The sequence below is a fragment of the Gymnodraco acuticeps genome, unplaced genomic scaffold, assembly GCF_902827175.1.
Source record: "Gymnodraco acuticeps unplaced genomic scaffold, fGymAcu1.1, whole genome shotgun sequence".
Taxonomy (NCBI): Eukaryota; Metazoa; Chordata; class Actinopteri; order Perciformes; family Bathydraconidae; genus Gymnodraco; species Gymnodraco acuticeps.
Window position 1 is genome coordinate 601,561 of NW_022992313.1, and position 25,039 is coordinate 626,599.

The following is a 25,039-nucleotide window of genomic DNA, read 5'->3' on the forward strand; positions in this document are numbered from 1 at the left end:
ACACAACCTGTAAGTATTCATTGTTGTTTGTGTATTTATGATGTTTAAAACAAACGGCTGCTTGTGTTTGTGTGCTCAGGATGAGTTTGGCTTGTTCTAGCTTTATCGCCAAGCCTGTCTGCTCCTCCAGCAGTGTGTGTGCGAGCAATGCTAACTGGGCTAACTAAGTTGCTAGCGTTTCCATATATCAACTCCAATGTTAGCAGATGGCCTTACACGTATCTCACAGCTGGAGAATGTCTGTAATCACACACGAAATACTCATAGACACTATACTCCGGGTGATTTACAGTACGGTCAGTACATTATAGTTGGCGTTCCTGGTAGGGATGCTCCGATCGCCAATTTTGGGGCCGATCGCTGGAATCAGTATCGGCCGATACCGATCGCTGATCCGATCGAGTGGGCGGGGCCTAAATGGAAGATTTAAACATCACTTTAAATCTTCCATTTAAAGTGATGTTTAAAACTCAGTTAATGGGGCTCATTCACTGGAGCTTCCACAAACAACAATCAACTTAATTATTACATTCAAATGATGTACATTATTCAAGTTTACGTTCACTTTGGATAATAACACGGGAGGAATGAGCGGAAGCGCTCTCTCCCCCTCTCTCCCTCTCCTGACAGCCTGTCAGTATCTCATGCAGCTCACTGAACCAGTAATGAGTGACCCGACAGTGAAGAATAAATATATTTATAATAACTAGTTTAGCTTGTTCCAGAGGTAGATACAATAGCTAAGTGTGTTAGGTCTAACTCTTGTGTGTTGCTCCGCTCACCGGTCCGTCAGTGCGGGACGACGCTGAAGTTGGCTTCCGATTCAGAGCATCCGATTCGGCAGTTAAGGGGAAAGTTAAGGGACATTTAATTTACGGCGCTGAGCGAACAATCCTCCGTGTTTGAACCTCTTAAATCGCTGCATAGCCGATTTATTTGGACTGGATTATCCCAGAGAGTCTAAAGATTCTTTATAACACGGTTTTAGATTTGTGAAACCTTTATTCTATTTGTGAAAATTTAAAAAAGGGAGATTTCAGTGCTTTTTTCGCATCTTCACCACATTAGACCAGGTCCTGATCTAAAACCACTAGACCTACACTCATCAAATCTGGACTGGATTATCCCAGAGGGTCTAATCATTCTTTATAACACAGTTTCAGATTTGTGAAATCTTTATTCTATTTGTGAAAATACAAACACAGGTGGAAGGCTGAGGTTGCTGCAGCAGGCCAGGATCAGCATCAGAAAGTGAACCTCCCAGCTGGCTCCGCCTCTAGATGGGCGGGCACAAACAGGACCACACTCCCAGTACCTGCCAGAGGACAGCAAGGCAGGGAGCACAGACAGGCAGAAGGGGGGAGGGGTCGTCACAACATGTTCTTTTGTTTTGTTTTATTGTTCTGTCTTTTTATTTATTTAAGTATGCCAGTAATGTATGTTGCATGTTTTAATTTGATTGTATTTACTTGTTTAAATGAAATTTGTTTTAGGTTCACTTATAACATCTGTCCAGGGACAACAGATGAAAAATAGCCTCTTGGCTAACTCTGGCACATTTACAGGAATGTTAATTAATGTGCACTGTCCCTGACAGAGTGTTCCAGAGCCTGGGGCCAGCTGCTGCTGGTAGTGCCTAAGAGCAGGCTCAAAACCCGAGGGCACCGAGCCTTCGCAGCAGCTGGCCCCAGGCTCTGGAACACTCTTCCCCTCCATGTGAGGTCGGCCCAGACCCTAGGGGCTTTTAAATCCACACTGAAGACACACTACTTCTCTCTGGCCTTCTAGTTAGAGTGGGGTCACGACTCCTGACTGTTCCATGTGTTGTTTTTATCTGTTGTGATTTATTGTGATGTAATGTGTTTTTATGTGTTTAAATTACATGTACAGCACTTTGGCTCGACCAAAATCGTTTTTAAATGTGCTCTACAAATAAAACTTGATTTGATTTTGTTAAACAAATGAATAAATAAATAAAAATAAGTGTATGCTCCTCATTTAGGTGATAATTCTTTATCTACAAAGTTTTCGTATCTTAAATACTGTTTCATAGCAAACAAAAAAATGAAAGAGATGTTAAAGGAATTCAGGTTCATGAGATAAAGAAAAAGGCTAACCTTCAGTCTTTCATCCACTTTGAACAGCTTCTGCTGCTTTGTCCTAAAGCTAAATATGAATAGCAATTATTTTTCACCAAAGTGTTATTTTCTAATCTTGTAATGTTTTTCACATTCCAAGCAATCCTAGTGCTCAAGATGACATACTGTAATTAGGCAAAGCTTGTTGCTTAAAGTAAACTTGAACAATGCTAGTTATAGACTATATTTAATTTCCTGTTGAAATGTTTTGCCTGCAACTGTAAATAAATTAAGTTTATATAAGTATACCTACTTATCTGTTGAATTTTTATTTGCAACACAAAATTATAATACATTTGAGAAGTAAAGACTTTATTCTTCCTTAATTAGCTTACCCGATTTGATGAGTGTAGGTCTAGTGGTTTCAGATCAGGACCTGGTCTAATGTGGTCTACATGTAAAAAAAGCACTGAAATCTCCCTTGTTTGTATTTTCACAAATAGAATAAAGGTTTCACAAATCTCAAACTGGGTTATAAAGAATCTTTAGACTCTCTGGGATAATCCAGTCCAAATAAATCGGCTATGCAGCTATTTAAGAGGTCAAACACGGAGAATTGTTCGCTCAGCGCTGTAAATTAAATGTCCCTTAACTTTCCCCTTAACTGCCGAATCGGATGCTCTGAATCGGAAGCCAACTTCAGCGTTGTCACAGCGGGTGGAGCTGCAGGATTTCTGCTTCACACACACGTTGCATACCGCTATTTTACTGTCTTTTTCAGACACCTTGAAATACTGCCAGACCGGTGAAGCCATGTTGGCGAGCTGGTTTTGCCGCACACAGAGAAAAGTGTCATGTATTTTACGTCATGCGATCGGCTCTCGCGATCGGCATGTTTAGAGAGCACCGATCGATCGGTAGAGAGTGAATATCGGCCGATCTCGATCGGAGCATCCCTAGTTCCTGGTGTGTATGTTACCGAGCTACCGTTCATAGCGTGTATGCTACATAGCTAAACAACAAGGCTACCTAGAGCTAGACATGAGTTTGCTAGGGAAAACATTGTTTTCATGCCAGCTACAATGAATGACCGAAAGTAGCAGACTACCCGTATAAGATTGCAATTGTAAACATGTTCTTGCTAGCCTAATATGAACCACTAGCTGTTGTTCATAGTAGATTGGCATATTACACTGAACAACTAGCAAACGTAGGTTAGCATATTAGCTGGCAAGCTAACTGTGTTGATAGATTAGATATACACACTGCTACCACAACTATTACTAACGAATCTAAAACAACTAAGTTTCTCTAATATTTTGTGATTTGCATTTGATTTCGTCCAGCCAGATCAGGAAACTCCTGGCGTATCTGGCTGACAACACATGACGGGATGACCACTCTGATGCCTCGTCCTAAAAAGCCCCAGCACCAGTTTACAAAGCTGCGATAGGCAAGATGCCGAAAACGCTTATAAGGGGCAGTGTATATCATCCACAGTGTATATTTACACATGTTCATTTTGTACATTTCTAAAAATACTTAGTATCCTTTCTTCCCTGAATGATTTGCTCCTATAACATATCATTCATATATAGCAAACCATGATTTGATTTCTTATCAAACAGTAGTAGTTTATTACAGGTCAAAATAACTTACTCTTCTGTAACAACAGTTGTAGGTACAGTTCGGTTAGTTAGCGTATAAAATATACGGCTGTACCGACGCCATTATAAGACCGATGTTCCACTCAGAATCAGAGCGAGCTGAAAAAAGCACTGTTAGACATGGGCGGAGCCTCTCTGGTGGTTGACTAATCAGAACAGAGTGGCCGAGCTGACCAATCGGAGCACACTGGGCTCACAGGGAGGGGTGGGGGGGGCAAGAGCTGCAACGAGCCGTTTAGTGGAGAGAGTGAATACTGCTGAATACACACACTTTACAGAGATGCTGTATGCGAAACCAATGTGAGTTTGGAAAACTGCACAGTATAAATCTATTTTAGTATACCTCAACAATGGAATTATGATCAGTGGAAATGGCCATGACATGGGACCTTTAACAGTCTCATTTTACTTCTGTCACTTTCACTTTCCTGATCACTTTTGCATATGCTAGCCTGACATTTCCAATTCTGCAACCTTAAGTATCTGCCAATAATAATACCTTCTCTTAATTAACACGCCTGTTGATATAACAATTAAACAGCTGTTCTCTATTTAGCCTAGCCATCTAAAAAACATCATGCTCAAATAGTGACATTTTCTCACAAATAAAGCAAGTAACAGTATAACCCTAAATGACTGGTCGTTCCAAACTATCTGTTTTGACATGGATACAAGCGTACTAGGCGAATGGAAGTCAGAAGTTAGGAAAGGAATTAAAGTTAGAAGATGGGGTTCTGTCAATCACATCAGTAAGATGGTTTACATGTTGTTATTAAAGTGTAACCTGGTTCTATAAGTGGATCTATAGAACATAAAAAATATCCTCTACAAGATGTCCTCATCAGCTCCGAATAATCATTATTCCATACCAGATCTACGCTGGTCCATAGCACAAGCCTGATCCTCCTCCATCACACTGAGCCGGGCCGCCCCTCCCCCACACCACGGCCAATCCCAGGTCTCGACACGCCCACTGCCTGACCAATAGGATCTCTGCAGGGGAAAGTACCATGGTCGGGGCAGCCCATACATTCCTATAGGAGAGGAAAAACACATTTGATCTAATCAATCTGAGAAGATGTGTCAAACACTGAGAACAGCAAAGAGATTTAGAGGTTCATCATACCTGGGTGCACGGCCTCTATGTACCAAGTGAGCACTCCATACACCCCGGCATCGATCATGAGCATCATCATGGACAGACCAAGGTTAAAGTCATCACCCTCTACCGGAGACTGGCTGATGGTCCGCCACTGGATTCCCACCCCTGCTACCTCATACAATGCAAAATACTTGGAGCCCAGGCCAAAGGCTGTGGTGGACATCAGAGACTGGGGGGGGGGGGGGACATTGTATTCACCTTAGTATCATCCTGGTTATTTAAGTAATACCTCACACTGACAACACAAGGGACACATTCTTAAAACACACTCCAACTGCAGTTAAAACAAAGGAGGAGGCCTTACAGCGATGCACTTCTCGAAGGCGGTGATTTTATCATGGGCCACCTCCTCCCTGATGGCCACGTACATGTAGGGCACGTAGCTGAGGAAGTAGATGATCCCTCCACAGGCTGACGCAAGCTTGGCCTTAGAGTAGATTACTGACACCAAAAAACTGGAAGAAAAAGGAAATCTTTATCGTTTCGTCGTTTCTGTTTCATGAAATTAGTCAAAGTAATATTTCAAGAAAAAGTATTAATCTTTGTTTATTATACATTCAATTGGATTCATACAAATAAACTCGTATTTTTCTTCCTCAAAGGTGAAACAAATTCTGTGCCATTGAACCTTTTAAAGAAGTCATGGACTCATGAGTTTGCAGGAAGATCTCACCAGAACATGATGGTGGCCACGGCGTAGATGGTGAGGAAGAGCCAGATGATGAAAGGGTCGCTGTGGAGCAGCACCCGGCCATACTTCAAGATGACTGTCAGAGCGGTGACAGAGATGGACAGCTGTACGAAGCCTGTGATGAACCAGGCCACCCAGTGGACGGCGTTGTTCAGACCCATCATCTTCATCACCTGGGGGGGGGGGCGTAATGGTTACAGTCTCAGCTCCACCAGTCTAAGTTTTCCTTTATGGCTGTATCACAATAAAAACAAGAGGTCAAGTAAACTGAAACTGATGCATACACATACTTCAGAACTGAAAATCATCCGCTCGTGAATCACATAATGTACTATTTATTTCCATGTGCATGGTCTTAAAGATCTCCCATTATGCTATTTTTAGGCATAAATTATGGGTATCAGATATATAAAAATATGTTAAAAAAAATCTATAATGTGGTTTGCTCAAAATACCAAACAGATCTAATGCATTTTAGACATCCTTCATATCCCTCTATTTTAGCCCTGTTAGACAATGGCTGAATCTCTGCTGGCCCCGCCCACTTTTGAGCAGCAGGCACACTGTGAGTTCTGTGACGAGCTAAACGCTGCCGTGATGAAACGCCACCATGTTCCAAACCACTTCAGGGATTATTTCTGAAATAGTATGGAGCTCAAATGCTCTGTGCTTGGCCCCCTCCTGGTCACCCTTTACATGCTCCCCCTCGGCCAGATCATCCGCCATCATGGACTCAACTTCCACTGCTACACTGATGATACCCAATTATATCTCAGCACTACTCCATCCATCCTCCCAGCTCCCCCCTCAGTCTCTCGTCAACTGCCTGCACGACATCAAAACCTAGATGTCGTCCAACTATCTCAAACTCAACAGCAGGAAAACAGAGCTCATGGTTGTGGCACCCAAGGCGCTGCTCCGGAAGGTTGGTGACTTCATCCTTGAGGTTGACGGACTCTGGCCTGCTTACCACTCCCCGCACCAACCTGCGGACCTTCGGGGACAGAGCCTTCATTGTGGCAGCCCCCACCCTCTGGAACGCTCTCCCTACGGAGATCCGCAACATCTCCACGCTTGACGCCTTCAGAAGGGCCCTCAAGTCCCATCTGTTTGCCAAGGCTTTTGGCCTCTAATCTATTTGTTGTTTTGTCTGTCTGACTGTTTGTCTGACTGCCTTTTGTTTTTGTTATGTTTGTTTCTACTCCTGTTCTTCTTTGTAAAGTGACCTTGGGTCTCATGAAAGGCGCTATATAAATCCAAGCTATTATTATTATTTTCTTTCGGGTTTACTACAAGGTGAGTTTCCTTATTTTTTACACTCTCTCCAGTACAGGTTAGCTCACCTCTGAGTTTTAGCAATGCTTGCTTATCTAAACAAAGATCATATTAAGTCCAAAACACGTTGTGCATTGTTTCTGATACAGCGATGTTTCTGATAGGGCCGTGAGCGTAAAGCCAGCCCACATTTCTGATATTACGTCATATCGGCAGCAAATCTGGATCAGCTCTATTGCTCCTCCGTTTTTAGAGATGTGGGTACGGAGGGAAAAAGAGAGGGTTTGTTTTCTGACACTCTGTGAGTTCCCTGACACACCGGGGACACATATGTATGTATAAAAGACATCACAAAGTGCATTTTGCATGATAGGACACCTTTAAGGCAGCTTAATATCTATCTCTAAATAAAGCTAACACTAATTGGAGATTTCCGCAGGAACAGGTTTATATCTAAAATATATATAATATAATAAGAAAGGACGTTCAACTAAAAGCCATTAAGCAAAGTGGAAAGGTACATATGTTAGTGAAAGATATATATGCTAAGGCAGTGGTTTTCAAACTGGTGGGTCGCGGGCTGCAGGGGGGTCGCGGGAAGATTTTTTAATTTTATTATTTTCTCCTTTTAGCTTTGTGAAGCACCTTGAGATGACGTTGTTTTTAAAGTGTACCTATATAATTCAAATGTATTGTTATTATTCAATTGTAAACAAACACTGCAAACATTGGTCAGAGCAACACACTCTCACTACATAATCTACGACAGATGTGTAATATGACTTCAGAACAGGAGCTCACAAGGAGAATGTACAATTCTCCGTTATCCAATGGGAATGGACGCTCACATTGCCTTTAAGGGCAGCCGACACAAACGAATGCCGTGCTTCCATGAGCGTCAAATCCCGCCGCAGATGGGAATACATTGCAATCAGTTGAAAGCTATTTGCGTCCCTTTATGAAGCTGAAGGAGCCTAGGAGCGTCACAACTGCACGCCACGGGACCCTGACCAAACGTCGCTCCTGGACGATTATGGATTGAGAGTGTGTTGGTCAGAGAGCTGTGGGCATAATGCTGCCTTTTGCAACATTACTTGTGTGAGATAGGCTTTTTCTGCTGTTGCTGCCATCAAAACGAAATACAGATCAAAGCTGAACATTGAGAAAGAACTGAGAGGGGCATGCAGTCTCAAAACAACAGCCCCGGTTTGAGAAGATCTGCAAGGGAAAGCAAGCACACACAAGTAATTGATAAGCTAGTGTGGAATAGGAATGGTAAAGTGATGTGATCGTTTGCAACCTGCAGTAGAAATAGTAGATAATTAATATATTTTCGTTAAAGAAATTTGAATTTAAAAATCTACTACTCAGGGAAGAAGGCCAACCAGTTTTAATTAGGCCAAATTAATTCACAGTATCTATTACAAGCACTTTTGTTCATGTGTAATCCATAATAAAATATAAAATGACAGTTGGATCTTTGTATCTTCTTATTATTAGCAGAGAAAATGTAATGTTTTTACAACAATATACAATTAATACTACCAATATAGATGGGAACCGGGTTGGGGGGTCCCGAAAATATTTCCAATACCCAAGGGGGTCCCGACTGAAAACGTTTGGGAACCACTGTGCTAAGGCTTTATATAAATGTTTTCTCGGTTGCAAGGAGCTCCATTATTTTAGCTAAAAACATCCATGTGCCACATTGTTCAAAAGTGTTTACATAAAAAACAAATGGATTTGTGGACGATAAATCTATAAGATTTATAGCAATTATTATAACATTGTAGTTTTTATCCACGAAACGTAGTTCAGGGAGCAACCACGGGGACACTAATAGAAAATATGAGTTAGACATATGAAGCCAATAATCAGTGATGCAAACACAGGTATGGTGAAAAAAGAGAGAACTATTCGAAGCAGAAAAAAAACAGCGTAATATACCATCTGACAAAGGCCTGTGCTATAATGCTTCAATTAACTGCTATTCTTTATAATATACTCTGATTTGGATCTGGATTAATACTGAGCAGAACCCAGAGGTATCACGCTCAGTGGGGGATGGATGATCCCCGCTAAATGTCTCTTAAAATGTGCCGGAAGCACTCCACGGTTTCTGCGATGACAGCTTCTTCTGGTAGCAAGTTCCACTCTATGATTGTTCTCGGATCAATAGGAGACAGAGATGTTAAGTTATAAATCAAGGGTTTTTATTATTATTTACAGCAGGGGTGGGGAACATCCTCCGAGGGCCGTACAAATGATTGAACTCAACCTCACTAACTAAAATCACAGCCCATTCATTTCACCTTTCTTTCATGCTGTGCAAAGAAAAAGCAACTTCTTAATCCAGATATCTCACCATGACTCACGTATGCATGCATGTGCACGGTGTGGCATGATCACCAAAACAGAAAGATATGGACACAAGATGTGTGCAAATGTATTTAGTATCCCATGATTTAAGTGGGGGGGGGGCCTAGATAGGGTTGCCAACCGTCCCGTATTAGCCGGGACGCCCCGTATTAGCCGGGACGCCCCGTATTTGAGCCAAAAGGGGCGTGTCCCGTACGGGACTGTTTGCGCGCAATGCAGTGTGTCTGGCTCATAGGTCTGGCTGCGTGCCTGTGTGTTTGTGTGCTGTATGCGAAGGGCACTAGGACCGCTCAGTTGACAGGGCAGGCACAATGCTCGCACGTGTGTGTGTGAGATTTTCTCCGGTGGGCCGCGGGCGCGGCATCATTGTTTGTGTGGCGTGTGTGTGTGTGTGTGTGTGTGTGTGTGTGTGTGTGTGTGTGTGTGTGTGTGTGTGTGTGTGTGTGTGTGTGTGTGTGTGAGAGAGTCAGTCAGCTGATTGCTGGGAAAATGGTTGGTTGAAGGATAACATTAAGTCTAATAATGATGTACCGTGCATGTTCACATCATGTATACTTGATACCATTTTTCAAATATTAATTTTTTAACATTTTGGACAAAATAGCCAATTGTCCTATCCGATTTGAACATGCTGATGTACAATGTAATGTAGTAGCCTAATGCAGGTGTAAGACCATTGTGTTTGTATTGTGTTATAGGTATGCATAGTTTTCTATGCATTTTGGGGGGGTTTGACCCCCAAAAACATTTTGAACCCTAGGGGCTGGCTCCCCCAAAAGAATTAAATAACATAACCCTAAATCCGCCAGAAACCCGAAAATCTTCGCGCGCGGGGGACACATGCATGTGTCCCGTTTCTCCATTTCTGGAAGTTGGCAACCCTAGGCCTAGATGTGCCTTAACCTTGCGGCTTTCACACCAGCGCTTTTCCCTTTCTAGCTCCGAGCGGGAGCTTTTCTGGTTCAGCTCCGGTTTACCATTTCTGCTCCCGCTCTGTTCACACCGCCCAGAGCTGCCACTGCTGCGTCATGACGTCACCGTTTACGTGCCTGCTTCATAAAATCCAAACCGCGCGGAAATCGAGAAGGGTCTAGCTGCGGCCGCGGCCAGTACACGATGGTACACGATGGTACACGACACGCCCACCTGATACGACACTACGGTGGCTGAGAAGGGTCTAGCTGCGGCCGCGAAAAGTTGTACTTCCAAATATGGTCAGAAGAGAGCACGCCCAACACGTGAGGTTTACAGACAACAAACAACATGGCGCACCGAGTACAGGTACTTAACGTATTGTGGTTTTAGATATAATTACATACTATTTAGGTTCTCGTTTGTTTGTCGATGTGGCTGTTTAGCGCAGTGTAATTGTGTTTATTTTGCTATATATATATATATATATATATATATATATATCTTAGCTTGACATGCTCGACGTTCAGTTAACTTAGCATATATGCTAACTGAACATGCATGTACTCTAATTTTTACAAGAATCTGATTTTATGTAAGTTTTAAATATTAATTGAAGGTGTCTTTCACATTTGAATGTTTTTTATTTAAAACATGTATTAGCTCTTATACTGTAGACATGTAAATATGTATAATTATTATTTTAAGTGTGGTTTAAAGTTAAATGGTAGTTATTGGGTAGAGCCAAGTAACCCAGGTGGATGCAATCAGGTAATTAGGACAGAGCCTCTGTTTTTAGATGGGGTTTATGCTGTAGGCCTGACATTTAAACTAGCTGAAGGGCTTTCTGTTCGAACCACAGTGAAATCTAGAGGTTGTTTTGTGCATTAAAGGGTTACCTTCTGAAAGTGAGGAAGTATGACCAGCTTTGTCCCATAGGATTATACAGGCCAGTCCATTGCTGCTTGTTTAAGGAGTTAACTATTTCCAATATTAAAGTCACTTAAATTGTATTCTATTGTATTCACCTATAGACAAACAACACAACACTCCGTGATGGAGCACGCCCAGAGCTCAACAAATTGGACTCGGACACCTTCCAGTGTCCATTTTGTGAAAGGACCGGGTCACACCCAGCCGCCACGTGTACATTATGTCTTGCATGTGCTAATAAAATTCTCATTACAGTATGCCTGGTATTTTGCCATGGAGGCCAGCTTTGACTTCAGCATTGTAAGTATTAAGGAAAGAAGTCACATTAAAATGCTATAACAAACTTAATGAAAATTGATGCTCTTTCTTTAGCATGACATGTCTCTCCTGAGAAGGTGGTGGTGTGTTATCCTGGTGGAAAACTTTGGACTGGAAGGGTATGCTGCAGTGCTACAAAAACATTTGAATTTGTAATTGTATTATCAAGAAGATTTGGGGGGAACACCTGGCTCTAAAATTCAACCTTCTGGTGAAGAAAATGTGTCTTAATTGCAGGTATGGAAAGAGGTTTGCTCACTATAGTGAGGAAGGCAGGGTGACCCTTAGCGACAATGTCCCACGTACATTCAGGATCAGTCGTAAAAGGACACATGCAAGCAGCACCATGGTCAGTGTATCGCTCAACGTATCTATGACCCTGTGTGCCTGTTTCAGAATGGGTTACTACTCCTAAAACACATACTACATAGAACTTATGGTACATGCAACATTTGTTTTGTGTGGTACTGTGTCATTCTGAATCGAGCCTGGATCATTTTTGGAGGAGTTAAACCATGCATGTAAAGCACTGTCAAAATAATGGTTGACTGTCTACAGATGCCCCTGGACACTGATGAGGACCACTCCTATAACAAGAGGCCTTACAGCTTCCTTCCTAAAGAGTCGGTTAGTGAATGGACACATTAAAGTGTACAACCCCTGATGCATGTGATTTTATAATATTACATATGACTTCTTTATACCATCTAGTCTTATCAGTAAGATGGAACTTTGTTCTCATGACCTCGCCAAGAACATGAGTGAGGAAGCGCACCAAAGGCTGAAGGACTTGTGAAAGATTCCGAGGAGTTTATTATTTATTCAATATTTTTTTAAGTTGACCAGCTCTGATTTTCCATTTGATGTTCTGTTCAATAAATGTTCATTGAGGAAAACGGTATCAGTGTCATATTTTATATACATCACAGTGAATGCTGAACTTGCCTGACCATATACTGCAGTTGAAAGTACACGATGAAACACTGGCTCAATCAATACAATTCCCACATGCTCTACCCCAGAACCTGCGGTCTTCAGACTCTGGCCCCCCCGCACCAACCTGCGATCCTTCGGGGACAGAGCCTTCAGTATGGAACGCTCTCCCTGCGGAGATCTGCAACATCCCCACGCTTGATGCCTTCAAAAGGGCCCTCAAGTCCCATCTGTCTGCCAAGGCCTTTGGCCCCAAATCTATTTGTTGTTTTGTCTGACTGCCTTTTGTTATGTTTGTTTCTACTCCTGTTCTTCTTTTTAAAGGGACCTTGGGTCTCATGAAAGGCGCTATATATATCCCATTATTAATACATCATTGGTAAGCATTTTTACAATATTCTGGCTTTCACTGTTCAAATGAGATGTCAACCATCAAAATGGGATAAGGGGTTCCAAGGGGTTCTCAAACGTATAGGTTATTAATTTATTTGCCTAATAGTGGCTTAAAACGCGTAATAGTTGCTTAAAACGGATAGGTTATTAATTTAGTTGCTTAAAATGCTACAATAACATGCCATGTACGGTCTCCACCGTAGGCGGCGTAGTTGTCGTCAATTCGCTTTTCATCTGCCATGCCTCTCAGCCACCGTAGTGTCAGGTGGGCGTGTCGTGTACCATCGTGTACCGCCGTGTACTGGCCGCGGCCGCAGCTAGACCATATTGCGGAAATCCCTCACATCGACAACAACAATGGCCGATTGTATTGAAGCGCTGTTCGCTTTGGTTATCCTCTTACGAAACGAAATGGAAGGCATCGGACGACTTTACAAGGGACGACTTTACAAGGGACGACTTTACTTGGAACTTTACAAACATCACATGCCCCTGCCCCCGCCTCGACGTAAGAGAGACGTAAGCGACGCCGCCTCTTAGCTCCGAAGCTCTTGCCTCTAGACCGACAATTTTTTGGAGCTGGAAGTGAACCGGATTCCGGAGCTAAGAGGCGGCGCCTCTGCGGTGTGAACAGGAAAAAACGGTACTTTTCAGGATCCAGCTCCGAGCCGGAGCTGAAAACGCGTTGGTGTGAAAGGGGCAACTGAGCTGAGGTTATTTGAGCCTCTCAGGAGAGAGCTCTCTTCCACTTGGTTGTAGAAAAGCTCTTTAAATTCGTTAGCATAGCTAGCTAACCAGATGCTAATAACAACAGATCGCCACTGTGCTTACAACTAAAGACACAGCCACGCAAACACTGTGGCATGTGTACGGCTCATGTGTACTGCAATATTTGAAGAGCTGGAGCGGCGTTCCGGTGCTCTCCGTCAGCACTCTAGTCTACACTCCTTTCAGACGAGACATATACCACGTGAAGACCATGGTGAAGACACGTTACGCTCGTGTTGTGTTCAAGGAACCTGTCCTTGGCCAGGAAAAACAGACGCTCGCTTGTTTAATTATTTTGCGATCTAGATTTCTTATTTTTTGAAGTGAGAAGTTGTCCGGACTGACAGACCCCCCCCCCCCCCCCCCCCCCTCCCCTCCCCCCCCTCCCAAACGAAAACTCTTCCGTTCTCCACGAATTACACAAGTCATGTCCTGTTCTGAAGTCTTTACACTGGCTTCCTGTGTGTCAAAGAATAGATTTCAAAAATACTGCTGCTGGTTTATAAAGCACTGAATGGTTTAGGCCCAAAATACATTTCTGACCTCCTGCTAAATTATGAACCATCCAGATCTCTCAGGTCTTCAGGGACTGGTCAGCTTTCTGTCCCCAGAGTCAGAACTAAACATGGAGAAGCAGCGTTCAGTTATTATGCTCCAAATATCTGGAACAAACTCCCAGAAACCTGCAGGTCCGCTGCAACTCTGACTACTTTTAAATCCAGACTGAAGACTTTTCTTTTTGTCGCTGCTTTTAATTGATATATTCATATCTCACACTGTAACTTGTATTCATGTACCTGTGTTATTCATGTTTTATTATCTTTGCTCTTAAAGGAGTGTTTTTAAAAGGCATTTTATAATATATTTCTGCTGCACTATTTCTTAATGCTCATAATGTGTTTCATTTTTGCAAAGCACTTTGAAGTGCCTTGTGTTGAAAGGTGCTATAAATCAACTTGCCTTATGATCACAGACTCACCTCTTTGAGCCGGTGCTCCTTCTCAGCCACAATGTGCTGAATCATCATGGCTACTGAATAGACCCAGGAGATCACCATGCACAGAGGCATCATGTGCTCAATCACAAACAGGAAACTGGAAAAAACAAGGGTGAAAAACGATATGCAGATTTAAATAAAGGCTAATTCCTTCATTTCAAATGTGTAGGATCTATAGAATTTCTAACATGAGCTAACATGTACTACAAGAGATAGGAAGAACATTGTAAATAAAAAATACACATTGCATACAACCATTTCTGACAATCTCCAATGATGTATGACCATGCTAAACATGAGTTCTGAACAAACAAAAACAAAAAACAAAGTGCATTTCTAACTCGTCTCTGGTGTAACATGGGTAGGGGAACATCTGCACGTAGTTCCCAGGCTCCACCACATCATGTCCCACAAACGTGTTGATAAAGGCTCTCTCCATCATATCTGGAAGGACAGTGTGCGTGTGTGTGTGTGTGTGTGTGTGTGTGAGAAAGTGAAAGAGAGAGAGAAAGGGAGGGGAAGGGATGATGACGCAGATCATTAAATCCTGTAATGACAGAGACGGACTTCAACACAGTTTAAACATACTTGAATGTTACTGTCAGACCTGGGCCCTGGCAGTTAAAGTAATAAAGACAGATATAACTTTAAACTTAGAACACTGAAAACTGTTCAGAAAATAATAATTCAGTCCTGGACTGAAACAGTAAACACACAGGGCATTTTCTGCAACAAAAAGACAAATGCAAATTCAAACTTTTATTTTAATTTGACTTTAAATACTTCAATCAATAATAGAATCCATTCTGCTCTATGGAAGGGAAGTGTGGGGCTCTCAAACAAACCTAAACTCTGACAAATTAGCAATTCTTCCCAAAATTATATAAAAGGCATCCACAATTTGTTGGAACAAAAATGTAAATGCTGAAAATGATACTGGAGGAAATGAAAGAAAGCTGCATGTCAGCGGACATATAGTGTCGGCCTGCTGCAGCCACACAGCTCTGACCCCTTATCTCCTTCTTAGTGGTGTATTATATCAACAGGGGGGGTGGGTTTGGTTGAATTTGCTTATTCATGTTGAAAAAAGTATATTGTTTTCCTTGTAAAGAAAACATTTTATCCTGCTTCTGTTTAAAATGTCTAATATACTCCAAATGTATACAGTATGTGTATATAGATCAAAAACAATGTGTTTGATGCAACAGTCTTCCCCGCCTGTGCACTCCAGTCTGTGGCTTTAGTTATAGCACATCAGACTTACAGTAATCCACTTTAAGAAATGATCAGATTGCTTCATGTCTGAAGTAACACAAGATCAAATATTGACCTATAAATTATGCATTCAATTCAATTGGAAGCAAAGCATTTCGGTCACTTACCTTGGATCCAAACAAATCCGTACAGGAAGTAGAACTTCCCCCCGGTGTTGGGCCCGGGACGCCAGTAGGCCCGTCTGATTTCATTGGTCTTCTCTGTAAAACTGGAGTTTTGTCTAATTTTGTAGAGAACGTGGGATGGCAGGGAGCCATCTTTGTTAGTCTGGACTATCACACCTGAAAAACAGAGAAACAGATCTCAGGTCAGTCGTTTCCTGGTGGCTCAGCAAGCATTCCAACATTTGACTCTAGATTCAGGGCCAATGCCACATGTTGCAAAACTTTGGCTTGAATTCAGGCCAGTTTGTCATACATAGTATATTCAGGTTGAACTTTTCTACTGAAAATACAGTTTATAGTTTCACCTTTCACCAGAAATAACAAGTTAATCAGAGTAAAAATACATACTGCAGGTGACACACATGAATTACATTTACCCAATTCGTATTCATTCTTCCAAGTCTTCTCATCCATTCAAGTGTACAGCATTGGATCTTTCAAACATTATGGGTAATATTGTCTTATAAGAGAGTATTTCTTTGTCAGTATTCAAGCTTTCACATCAGTTTTTGTTTGGGAGTGTAGCAGCTTAAATCATACAAAAATAAAACTGAAAATTAACTCAAAGGTTAAACTTCCTGTGACGGAGCAGGAAGTTTTTTTTGGACTGTGTCACTCTGAAGAATGTTGCAGTGAAGGCAACAGCTGGGACGTGTTCGGGGGTTTGTTGCAGAGAAGGCAACAGCCAGAACACGTTTACTCTGAATGAGTGATGGACGGCCTGTTTTTGTCTTTTATTTTGTTTGTTTAAGGTATGCTGGTTCGTATATTTTTTGTTTCTGATACAAATAAAGTTTTTTTTGGAGCTTAAACAACCGACTAAGCCATGTATCGAATGGACGAATTGAACCCCGTCACATATGGTGTCAGAAGTGGGATGGCTAGTCGGAGGAAGCTGGGCGGCGTTGCGGAGCGGCGAACGGGACTACGATCAGCAGCAGGAGGAGAGCGCGGCTGCTGGGTCGGAGCGGGCATGGGAGACGGAGGACGAGGATGGGTCCTGGGTGGGCCCAGCGGCTCCTGCGGCCTCGGGGTCGGCCAGTGGAACAGGGCGAGAGGGGTTCCTGTTGGCGGAGCTTCGGGACCTACAGACTTCTGTTTCGGTCGGTGATCCGTATCTTCGGTCGGACTCCGATGGCCGGCCTGATCAGCCGGCGCCTGGGTGGAGGCACTGTGCGGTGCGGAGATTCCACAGTGCCAGTGCGGTGAGGACATGCAAACTGTTTGTTGCGGTTTGGGACGCATTGCCAAAGCGTGGAGGTGGCTGTTTGCCTTTCCAGGTTGCCGCACATCGCCAACCTTGGGGAGGGAGAGGATAATGTGACGGAGCGGGTCACAGAGTGACTGACTCCGCCGCCACTGACAGCCGACACACCAAACATTTCCTGCTCTCTTCCGTCTAATGAACCATGCAATTTCTTATTTATTGTTACTTTTGTTAATTATGGGGAATGATTGTGTTAAGAGGTGGTTAACCTGTTTATGTTTGGGTCGGATTTTTATCTTGAAATGTGGTTTTGAGTTGATTGTGTCACCTGTTGACGGTGAGCCTGTGGGAGGGGCCATGGGTTCAAAAGGGACGGTGTTGGTTCCTTGTTTTTTTTGGACTGTGTCACTCTGAAGAATGTTGCAGTGAAGGCAACAGCTGGGACGTGTTCGGGGGTTTGTTGCAGAGAAGGCAACAGCCAGAACACGTTTACTCTGAATGAGTGATGGACGGCCTGTTTTTGTCTTTTATTTTGTTTGTTTAAGGTATGCTGGTTCGTATATTTTTTGTTTCTGATACAAATAAAGTTTTTTTGGAGCTTAAACAACCGACTAAACCATGTATCGAATGGACGAATTGAACCCCGTCACACTTCCACAGAGGCACCAGATAGTGAATCTTACTAATTGTCTGTCTGTGCTGACTAGGTTGGTGCCGTTGTCGGATCTCATAAGTGACATTTGAGCTCTTCTGCACATGAAGCGACAAAGACCATTTATACCGGAGTCCATGTGGAATGTGTGAGCGACCGCTAGGTGAATGTGGCTTGGGTCATCATTCATGTTAACAATGCTCCATACCTTTAAGAACACATATGGAATTATCTAGTAAACAAAAAAGTGTTATTTTGCTGGCTACTGCAGAATGCTGGTTAAGTGTGCCTTAAATTCTGAATAAATCACCAACACTGACACCAGAAAAGCCCTCCCATACCATCACACTTCCTCCTCCATGCTTCACGATGGAGACCACACATGCAGAAACCATCCGTTCATCTTCTCTGTGTCTCACAAATCACGGCGGTTGGAACCAAAAATCTCAACTTTTGACTCATCAGGCCAAAATACAGATTTACAATCTCTAATATCCAATCCTTGTGTTTCTTGGCCCAAACAATTCTCTTGTTGTTGTTGTTCATCCTCAGTAGTGGCTTCTTTGCAGCAATTGGACCTTGAAGGCCTGATTCACGCAGTCTCCTCTGAACAGTGAATGCTGAGATGGTCTGCTACTTGAGCTCTGTGATAATTTCAACCCGGTATCACGGCAAGACGTGAACATGTGACGATTTACCATGCTGGGAGACGTGAAGATGTCACGATTTCTTCCCTTCAAACGTGATAGTTACAAGGTATTGTTAACATGGCCCGACCAGTGGAGATATACCCGGAAACGCCAAGCAAATGCTACCCCGACGGTCGGTTGTTATTGTCAATATTAATATAATAATGATTTATTTTGTAATAGTCACACTCAATTACGCTGATTTTCTTGTTGCCTCAGCTGGTCGACACCCTCTTTTAAGCAGAAACAAAGGCTACATTAATGTATTAAATCAATGTTAATCCATGTGTGTGGATGTGGAATTAACGGACGTGACATTGTGCGATTGCGTTGCCAGGCAACAGCTTTGGTTCATGTTAATTTACAAACTCTTCAACTAGAACCGTAGTTATATTTAAAAACATTTTAGAAGGCCTTACGAAATACTTTAATGTACATTTAAATGTGAAGGAATGTGTGTATAACAAAATACAACCGTCAAAAACAATACCAGAAACAGACGTAGCTAGATCCTCAGCTCGGTGATTCAATGGTTCAGCCGCAATGCACGTTGGGAAATGATGTTTATGCGATGTGAAATTCAAAAGCATCTTTTAAAAATAAAATAATACATTATTCCGAGTGTGCTTGCTTTTCTCTTTGAAAGTCATCACATAACCGCATTGTAATACACGGTTGGGCTGCATTAAATATTACATATCTGCCGTAGTTCTCTATTTATAGAGCCCTGATGAGAAGACTTCTAGACAAACAGGAATAACTGCCGCCAAAACTGAAAACGTGACGTGGATCATAAATATATCAGCAATTAAACATCTTACATTTCTTTTCACACAATAGACTTAGACATACTTTATTGTCATTTCAACAAGACACAGAGTGTACTATTAAAACGAAATTTCGTTGTACTGGCTTACAGGAACAGGACAATATAAAAACTTGCTAAAATTGTACATATAAATAAATAATAGTGACGTCCATCCATCCATCTTCTCCCGCTTATCCGTGGTCGGGTCGCGGGGGTAGCAGTTCTAGCATAGTGGCGTGGTGATGATAAAATGAAAGATAAAGTGTGTGTTTAAAATATAAAGACCTACTATACATATAAATAAAATAGACATACTATATAGAAAATATGTGCGCTTTACACAGCGTAATGTAATCTTTATGTTACTGGTCTACTTGCTGTTCAGCAGTCTGATGGCATGGGGAAAAAGCTATTACAGAATCTGACTGTTCTGCTCTTAATGCTGCAGACCCTTTTGCCGGAGGGCAGCAGGGAGAACAGAGCATGGTGAGGATGAGTGGGGTCTTTAAACATGTTCTGGGCTTTTGTCAGGGAGCGTTTCTGAGCTGTGTCTCTGATGGGAGGGAGAGAAACTCCGATGATCTTCTCTGCTGTCCTAACCACTCTCTGCAGAGACTTCCAGTCTTTGGCGTTGCAGTCTCTCGACCAGACGGAGATGCCGCTGGTCAGCACGCTCTCTATGGTTCCTCTGTAGAACGTGGTGAGGATGGGAGGGGGGAGCTGTGCTCTTCTCAACCTGCGCAGGAAGTGTAGGCGCTGCTGTGCCTTCTTAAATAGTGATGTCGTGTGAGTGGACCAGGTCAGACTGCTTGTGATATGCACCCCCAGGAACTTGGTGCTGTCTGTAGTCTTCACTGCTGTGCCGTTGATGTGGAGTGGTGGGTGACAGTGCTTTTTGTTCCTGAAGTCGACAATGATCTCTTTTGTTTTATCGACATTCAGGATCAGGTTGTTGGTGTTACACCAGTCTGTCAATACGTCTCCTTGCAGTATCTGTAACAGTAACTGGGTCTAGTTTGCAAATGGGACTGTTACCTTTGACCAGCGAGATTTCTGCCAGGAACCTGCAGCGTTGACAATAGTGGATGATCTCCATCTCTGATTTGTTCAAGTCCTCCACAGTAAGAAACCCCATGTTTAAGGTACCTTTAACTTGCTCGATCCTTTTTTTTTTGTCGGCCTTTTGTCTGTTTGAGTCTGCGTCGTCTTTATGAGTACCAACCTCCAATTCTTGACATCTTTTACTTAAAAGCAGGAGACTTTCTCAGAGCTTCAGCCTCCATGAGACGGCTCTTTTCAGATGATGCCAGCTCGTCCAATATGCCCATGCTTTCAGTAACATCTGTAAAGTGCACAAAGACAGGTTTTCTCACCTCAATATCATCCTCAGAGCGTTTCGCACTGTCCTGGTTTTCAGACCATTTGTAGTCTGGGACCTTTACGATTGTTGGTCCTTCCATCCAACTCTGCCACACACTGCTCTGCTGTGATACCATGAGAGGCAGCTGGATTTTCTGTGGTGTTGATGTACCGCCATTGTCTATCTTTGTTGCTTCTTGGATTACAGCAGTGGTTCCCAACCTGGGGGGTGCGTCCCTTAGGGGGGTGCAGCACTATTGCAGGGGAGGGCGCGTGAAGCTTGGGAAGAAGTTGTAAAAAAACATTGTTTGCTCGTAAAATCAATAAAATTGACACATTTTTAACACAACCGGCAGTTAAAAGAAAAGTGGACGAGCCCACGACAAGCCTTTCAGCTATAATGCCCAAATAAACAAAGTATGATGAGGCATACATCTCCCTTGCCATCTAACGTGTCCGATGCGGAGATCTCTCTCTCTCTCAGAGATCCGCCGGTGGAGAACGTAGTGTTCAAAAGTGACAATCTAATCTACAGAGCTCGATGTGGTCAATGCTCGTTTGGCTTAAGTATTTTCGCGGAAACACGAGCAATCTGTCCATCAGCTGGCCAAAAGGCATCATATTCATGTAACTTGGTGGGAGAAGTACTTTATGTGTGCTAGCAGCCCATAATCCACACTATACATACAATTAACCTGTTAAACCCCGAGCCTGTTTTTCAGGTCTCAGGCTCGAAAATGACATTCCCAGAACAAATGACCATATCTTCCCTTCTAAAAGGGTTAAATTAATAATCTTTTTTCTCAAAGCAAGGTTACACCTGTGAGTTGGATGTAGAAGTGTCAGAATCAATATAGATGTTTTTATTTTAAAGTAAATTCAGATTGAACACAGTAAAAAAAAATGTAAATTATTGTGTCCGTCCAAAAAAAAAAAATTACTTATAGTGAAAACCACCCTTGAATGATGGGATGGTAGACTAAAAGCTTTTGGAATCCAAACTACAATAAGTACCCTGTATCAAGATTGATGCAAAACAAGTGACATTTCACCTTTTTAGAGAGATTTAGCAAAAAAAAAACACTTCTGGGGTCATTTGGGTGGATTTGACCTATCTCTGGCCCCCCTTGTTCGATTTTGCTGATTGACAACTCTTTCTAACCGTCAGAGCCAATGGAATCGAGGGGAACTCCCACATACTCCTTATTTGGTAATGTGTGTGTATGAGACTGCCGCATAGCCAAGACCGGAAGCTGCGATAACTCTGGTGGCTACCATTAGCAGCTAACTTTTACTCTCCGATTTTTACATACAAATTGAATTATGGATTATAAATAAAACAAATGATTACCCAGAAACATTATCAACCTATGGATTAACCAATTCAGCCGCGTTTTTTTCTCGTTTTAATGCCATTGAACAAGTCTTTTGATCAGATTGACACCTACGGTGAGAGGATCTCCCGTAAAAGCTACGTAAAGGTAAGTGTTGTGATGTCTGAGTTTGCTTCCCCTGTCGCGAGTTCGGATCACTTAGTGATGATATATATACCTAAATGATCTGTGGAACCTTAGCTTTAATCGGATATATTGTATGTGCAGCTACGATAAGTAATAAGGGTATCTTTTATCTTGAGTTCTGTGCCAAAGTGCGTTAGCATTTTTCGCTCAGGGGTCATTTAGATGCTTCTTACGAGACTTGTGTTTTGTTTTGGTAAAAATGGTTTATATCGTCAGTTAGCTGAGATTATTCCCGTTAATCTGGTATAACACATTAATAGGTTCTTAAATATTAAGATCCCCTGAGACCAGAGGTGGGGACTCGAGTCACATGACTTGACTCGAGTCAGACTCGAGTCCCATATTTTTTGACTTGAGACTTGCTTGACTAACATTGATAAAAGACTTGACTTAACTTTGACTTGGTATTCATGACTTGAGACTTGACTTAAGCTTGAGATAGATGACTTGAAAGGACTTGACTGTTTGAAATAAAATATTTGCTTTTGTTTTTGTAGTGAGATATTACGTTTAGTTTTTTGGAAAAACGTGATTATAGCGCCATGCGCGCAAACCTGGCAACCCACTAGAAGGCAGGAGTCTCAGTTAACATGGCAGCGGCTAGCGTTACTCCAAAAATAGTGAAGTTTGGATTCAAGGATTATTTTGTCGATTACGGTAATAAGAAGAGAAAAGCGGTATGCAGGGTCTGCAGCATAAAGATCAGTGACACGACCACCACAACATCCAACTTCATTCGTCACTACAAAAAAAAACAGAGAAAGGTGCGTGCATGTGTTGTGTTAGCTAGAATGCTAACGTTAAGTGTAAGCTACGTTAGACTTGTTTTCAAATCGATGAAGCATTGCAAAGAGAAGACAATGGTAAATGAACACCAGAACCTCCAAGGGATTCATTTTTACTAACCCTGATAGTGACGGGCTGTCAGGAGAGGGAGAGAGAGGAAAAGAGATGCCTCGTTTATTTCCCCTGAGTTATTATCAGAAATTACTGTAAACTTTTGAATAATTTAGTTCATCTACTTTTTAGTAGTTTGTTTAAATGTTTTAATTATGTTGTTTTTGTTTGTGGAAGTGCATCATTCCTTGATTTATTGTAAAATGAATCTGAACTTTTTGATCTGTTATGATGATAAACAGAAGCAATTTCTAAATTAACCCAATTAAGTGAGTTTTATATCATCCTACTTAGTTTATAAGGAAATGATGAAGAGGAACAAATTAAATGATTTGAAAATGATATCTATGTAGGCGCTGACGCTGTTGGCGGTTCTAGTGTTAACAGAAATTTAAATTAAATATGTGTAGGTAATGGCATTTGCCATATGATTTTCTTACCTGGAATTCTGCCTTTTTGAACAGACATTTTGATTGAGTCCTAGCTATATTGTCTGCAGTTCTGGGGTTAATAGGAATCTAATATGATTGTCATCGGTCTAAATTAGTTTTCACATGATTAACTGTGTATGTAATGAAGATCATAGTGTGGGTTAAATCCATTTTCATAACCACTGTCTTTTAACTGATTTAAATGCGGAAACTGGGTTTATTCATCAGACTTTTGTATGACTTGACTTGACTTGCTTGACCTGAGCAATGACTTGACTTGACTTGCTTGACTCTCACCACAGTGACTTGGGACTAGCTTGATACTTGTAGGTCAAGACTTGAGACTTGCTCATGACTTGCACATGTAGGACTTACTCCCACCTCTGAGACACAGTGTCGTGAACCAAAACAAAAAGGACCCGCCGAGGGGGTCCTTGGGGCTTAACAGGTTAATCAATATGAATTCTGTTTCTAATTTGTTTAGTTTTTCCCCTAAAGAATAACAAAAATAACCTATAAAAATACTGTTAAAGAACCGGATCGATAAGCAGTACTTGTTTCAATTAGGCCTCATTATTTCACAGTGGCACTGGATCATCTGCCAATACAAGCACTTTTGTTCATGTTCAAACTTTAATAAAATATAAAATTATAGTTGGATATTTTTGTCTTGTTAGCAGAGAAAATGTAATGTTTGTACAACTATATACAATTAATTCTACCAATCTCAGTGGGAACCGGATTAGGGGGGGCTCGAAAATATTTCCAATTACACAAGTCAGTCAGGCGGGAGGCCTGATTGACTGAAAGCGGTTGGGAACCACTGGATTACAGGAACCCTATTAGCCACGAAGGTCTTTAGACATAGACATTTGCTTTGTACTTCAAGACTGTAGTGCTGTCGACCCAAAACACTGATTCTTGTAGTTTTAGCTGGAGCTCTTTTCTAGGCAGTCCGTCCATGTTTACAGCTAGCACAGCAGCGGTTAGCTCCATACTTGGGATAGTAGTTTGATTTAGTGGAGCCATCCTTGCCTTTCCCATAATCAGAAACAGGTTTATTACCAGGTAGGTTGACACATACGAGGAATTTGACTTGATGTCATGGCCCATACATAAAAGTCAAACAAAAATGTAAAATACAGATAGAGAACTAGAAAAAAATATAGTAAAATATAACAGTATTAAGAAAGAAATAGAATGGAATAAAATTGAATAAAATATGGAATAAAAATTGGCAGTAATACAAAAATAAAACAAATATTGTTGTACATTGTGTGTATTAATGTCATGTACAGTGGGGCAAAAAAGTATTTAGTCAGCCACCAATTGTGCAAGTTCTCCCACTTAAAAAGATGAGAGGCCTGTAATTTTCATCCTAGGTATACCTCAACTATGAGAGACAAAATCCAGAAAATCACATTGTCTGATTTTTAAAGAATTTATTTGCAAATTATGGTGGAAAATAGGTATTTGGTCAATAACAAAAGTTCATCTCAATACTTTGTTATATACCCTTTGTTGGCAATGA

The 25,039-nt window shown here is 41.8% G+C and overlaps 1 protein-coding gene across 1 annotated transcript in view; it reads right to left on the reverse strand.

Annotated features, from left to right (window-relative positions):
• Positions 1-25,039, reverse strand: part of abca2 (ATP-binding cassette, sub-family A (ABC1), member 2) — a 238,833-nt gene that overhangs the window by 107,396 nt on the left and 106,398 nt on the right. The window contains exons 14-20 of the mRNA XM_034208396.1: positions 15,889-16,062; positions 14,848-14,950; positions 14,489-14,603; positions 5,581-5,771; positions 5,212-5,362; positions 4,872-5,076; positions 4,615-4,779 (exon numbers count right to left, since the gene is read on the reverse strand). Of these exons, the coding sequence (XP_034064287.1) occupies positions 4,615-4,779; positions 4,872-5,076; positions 5,212-5,362; positions 5,581-5,771; positions 14,489-14,603; positions 14,848-14,950; positions 15,889-16,062 (1,104 nt within the window). The remainder of the gene's footprint in view (positions 1-4,614; positions 4,780-4,871; positions 5,077-5,211; positions 5,363-5,580; positions 5,772-14,488; positions 14,604-14,847; positions 14,951-15,888; positions 16,063-25,039) is intronic.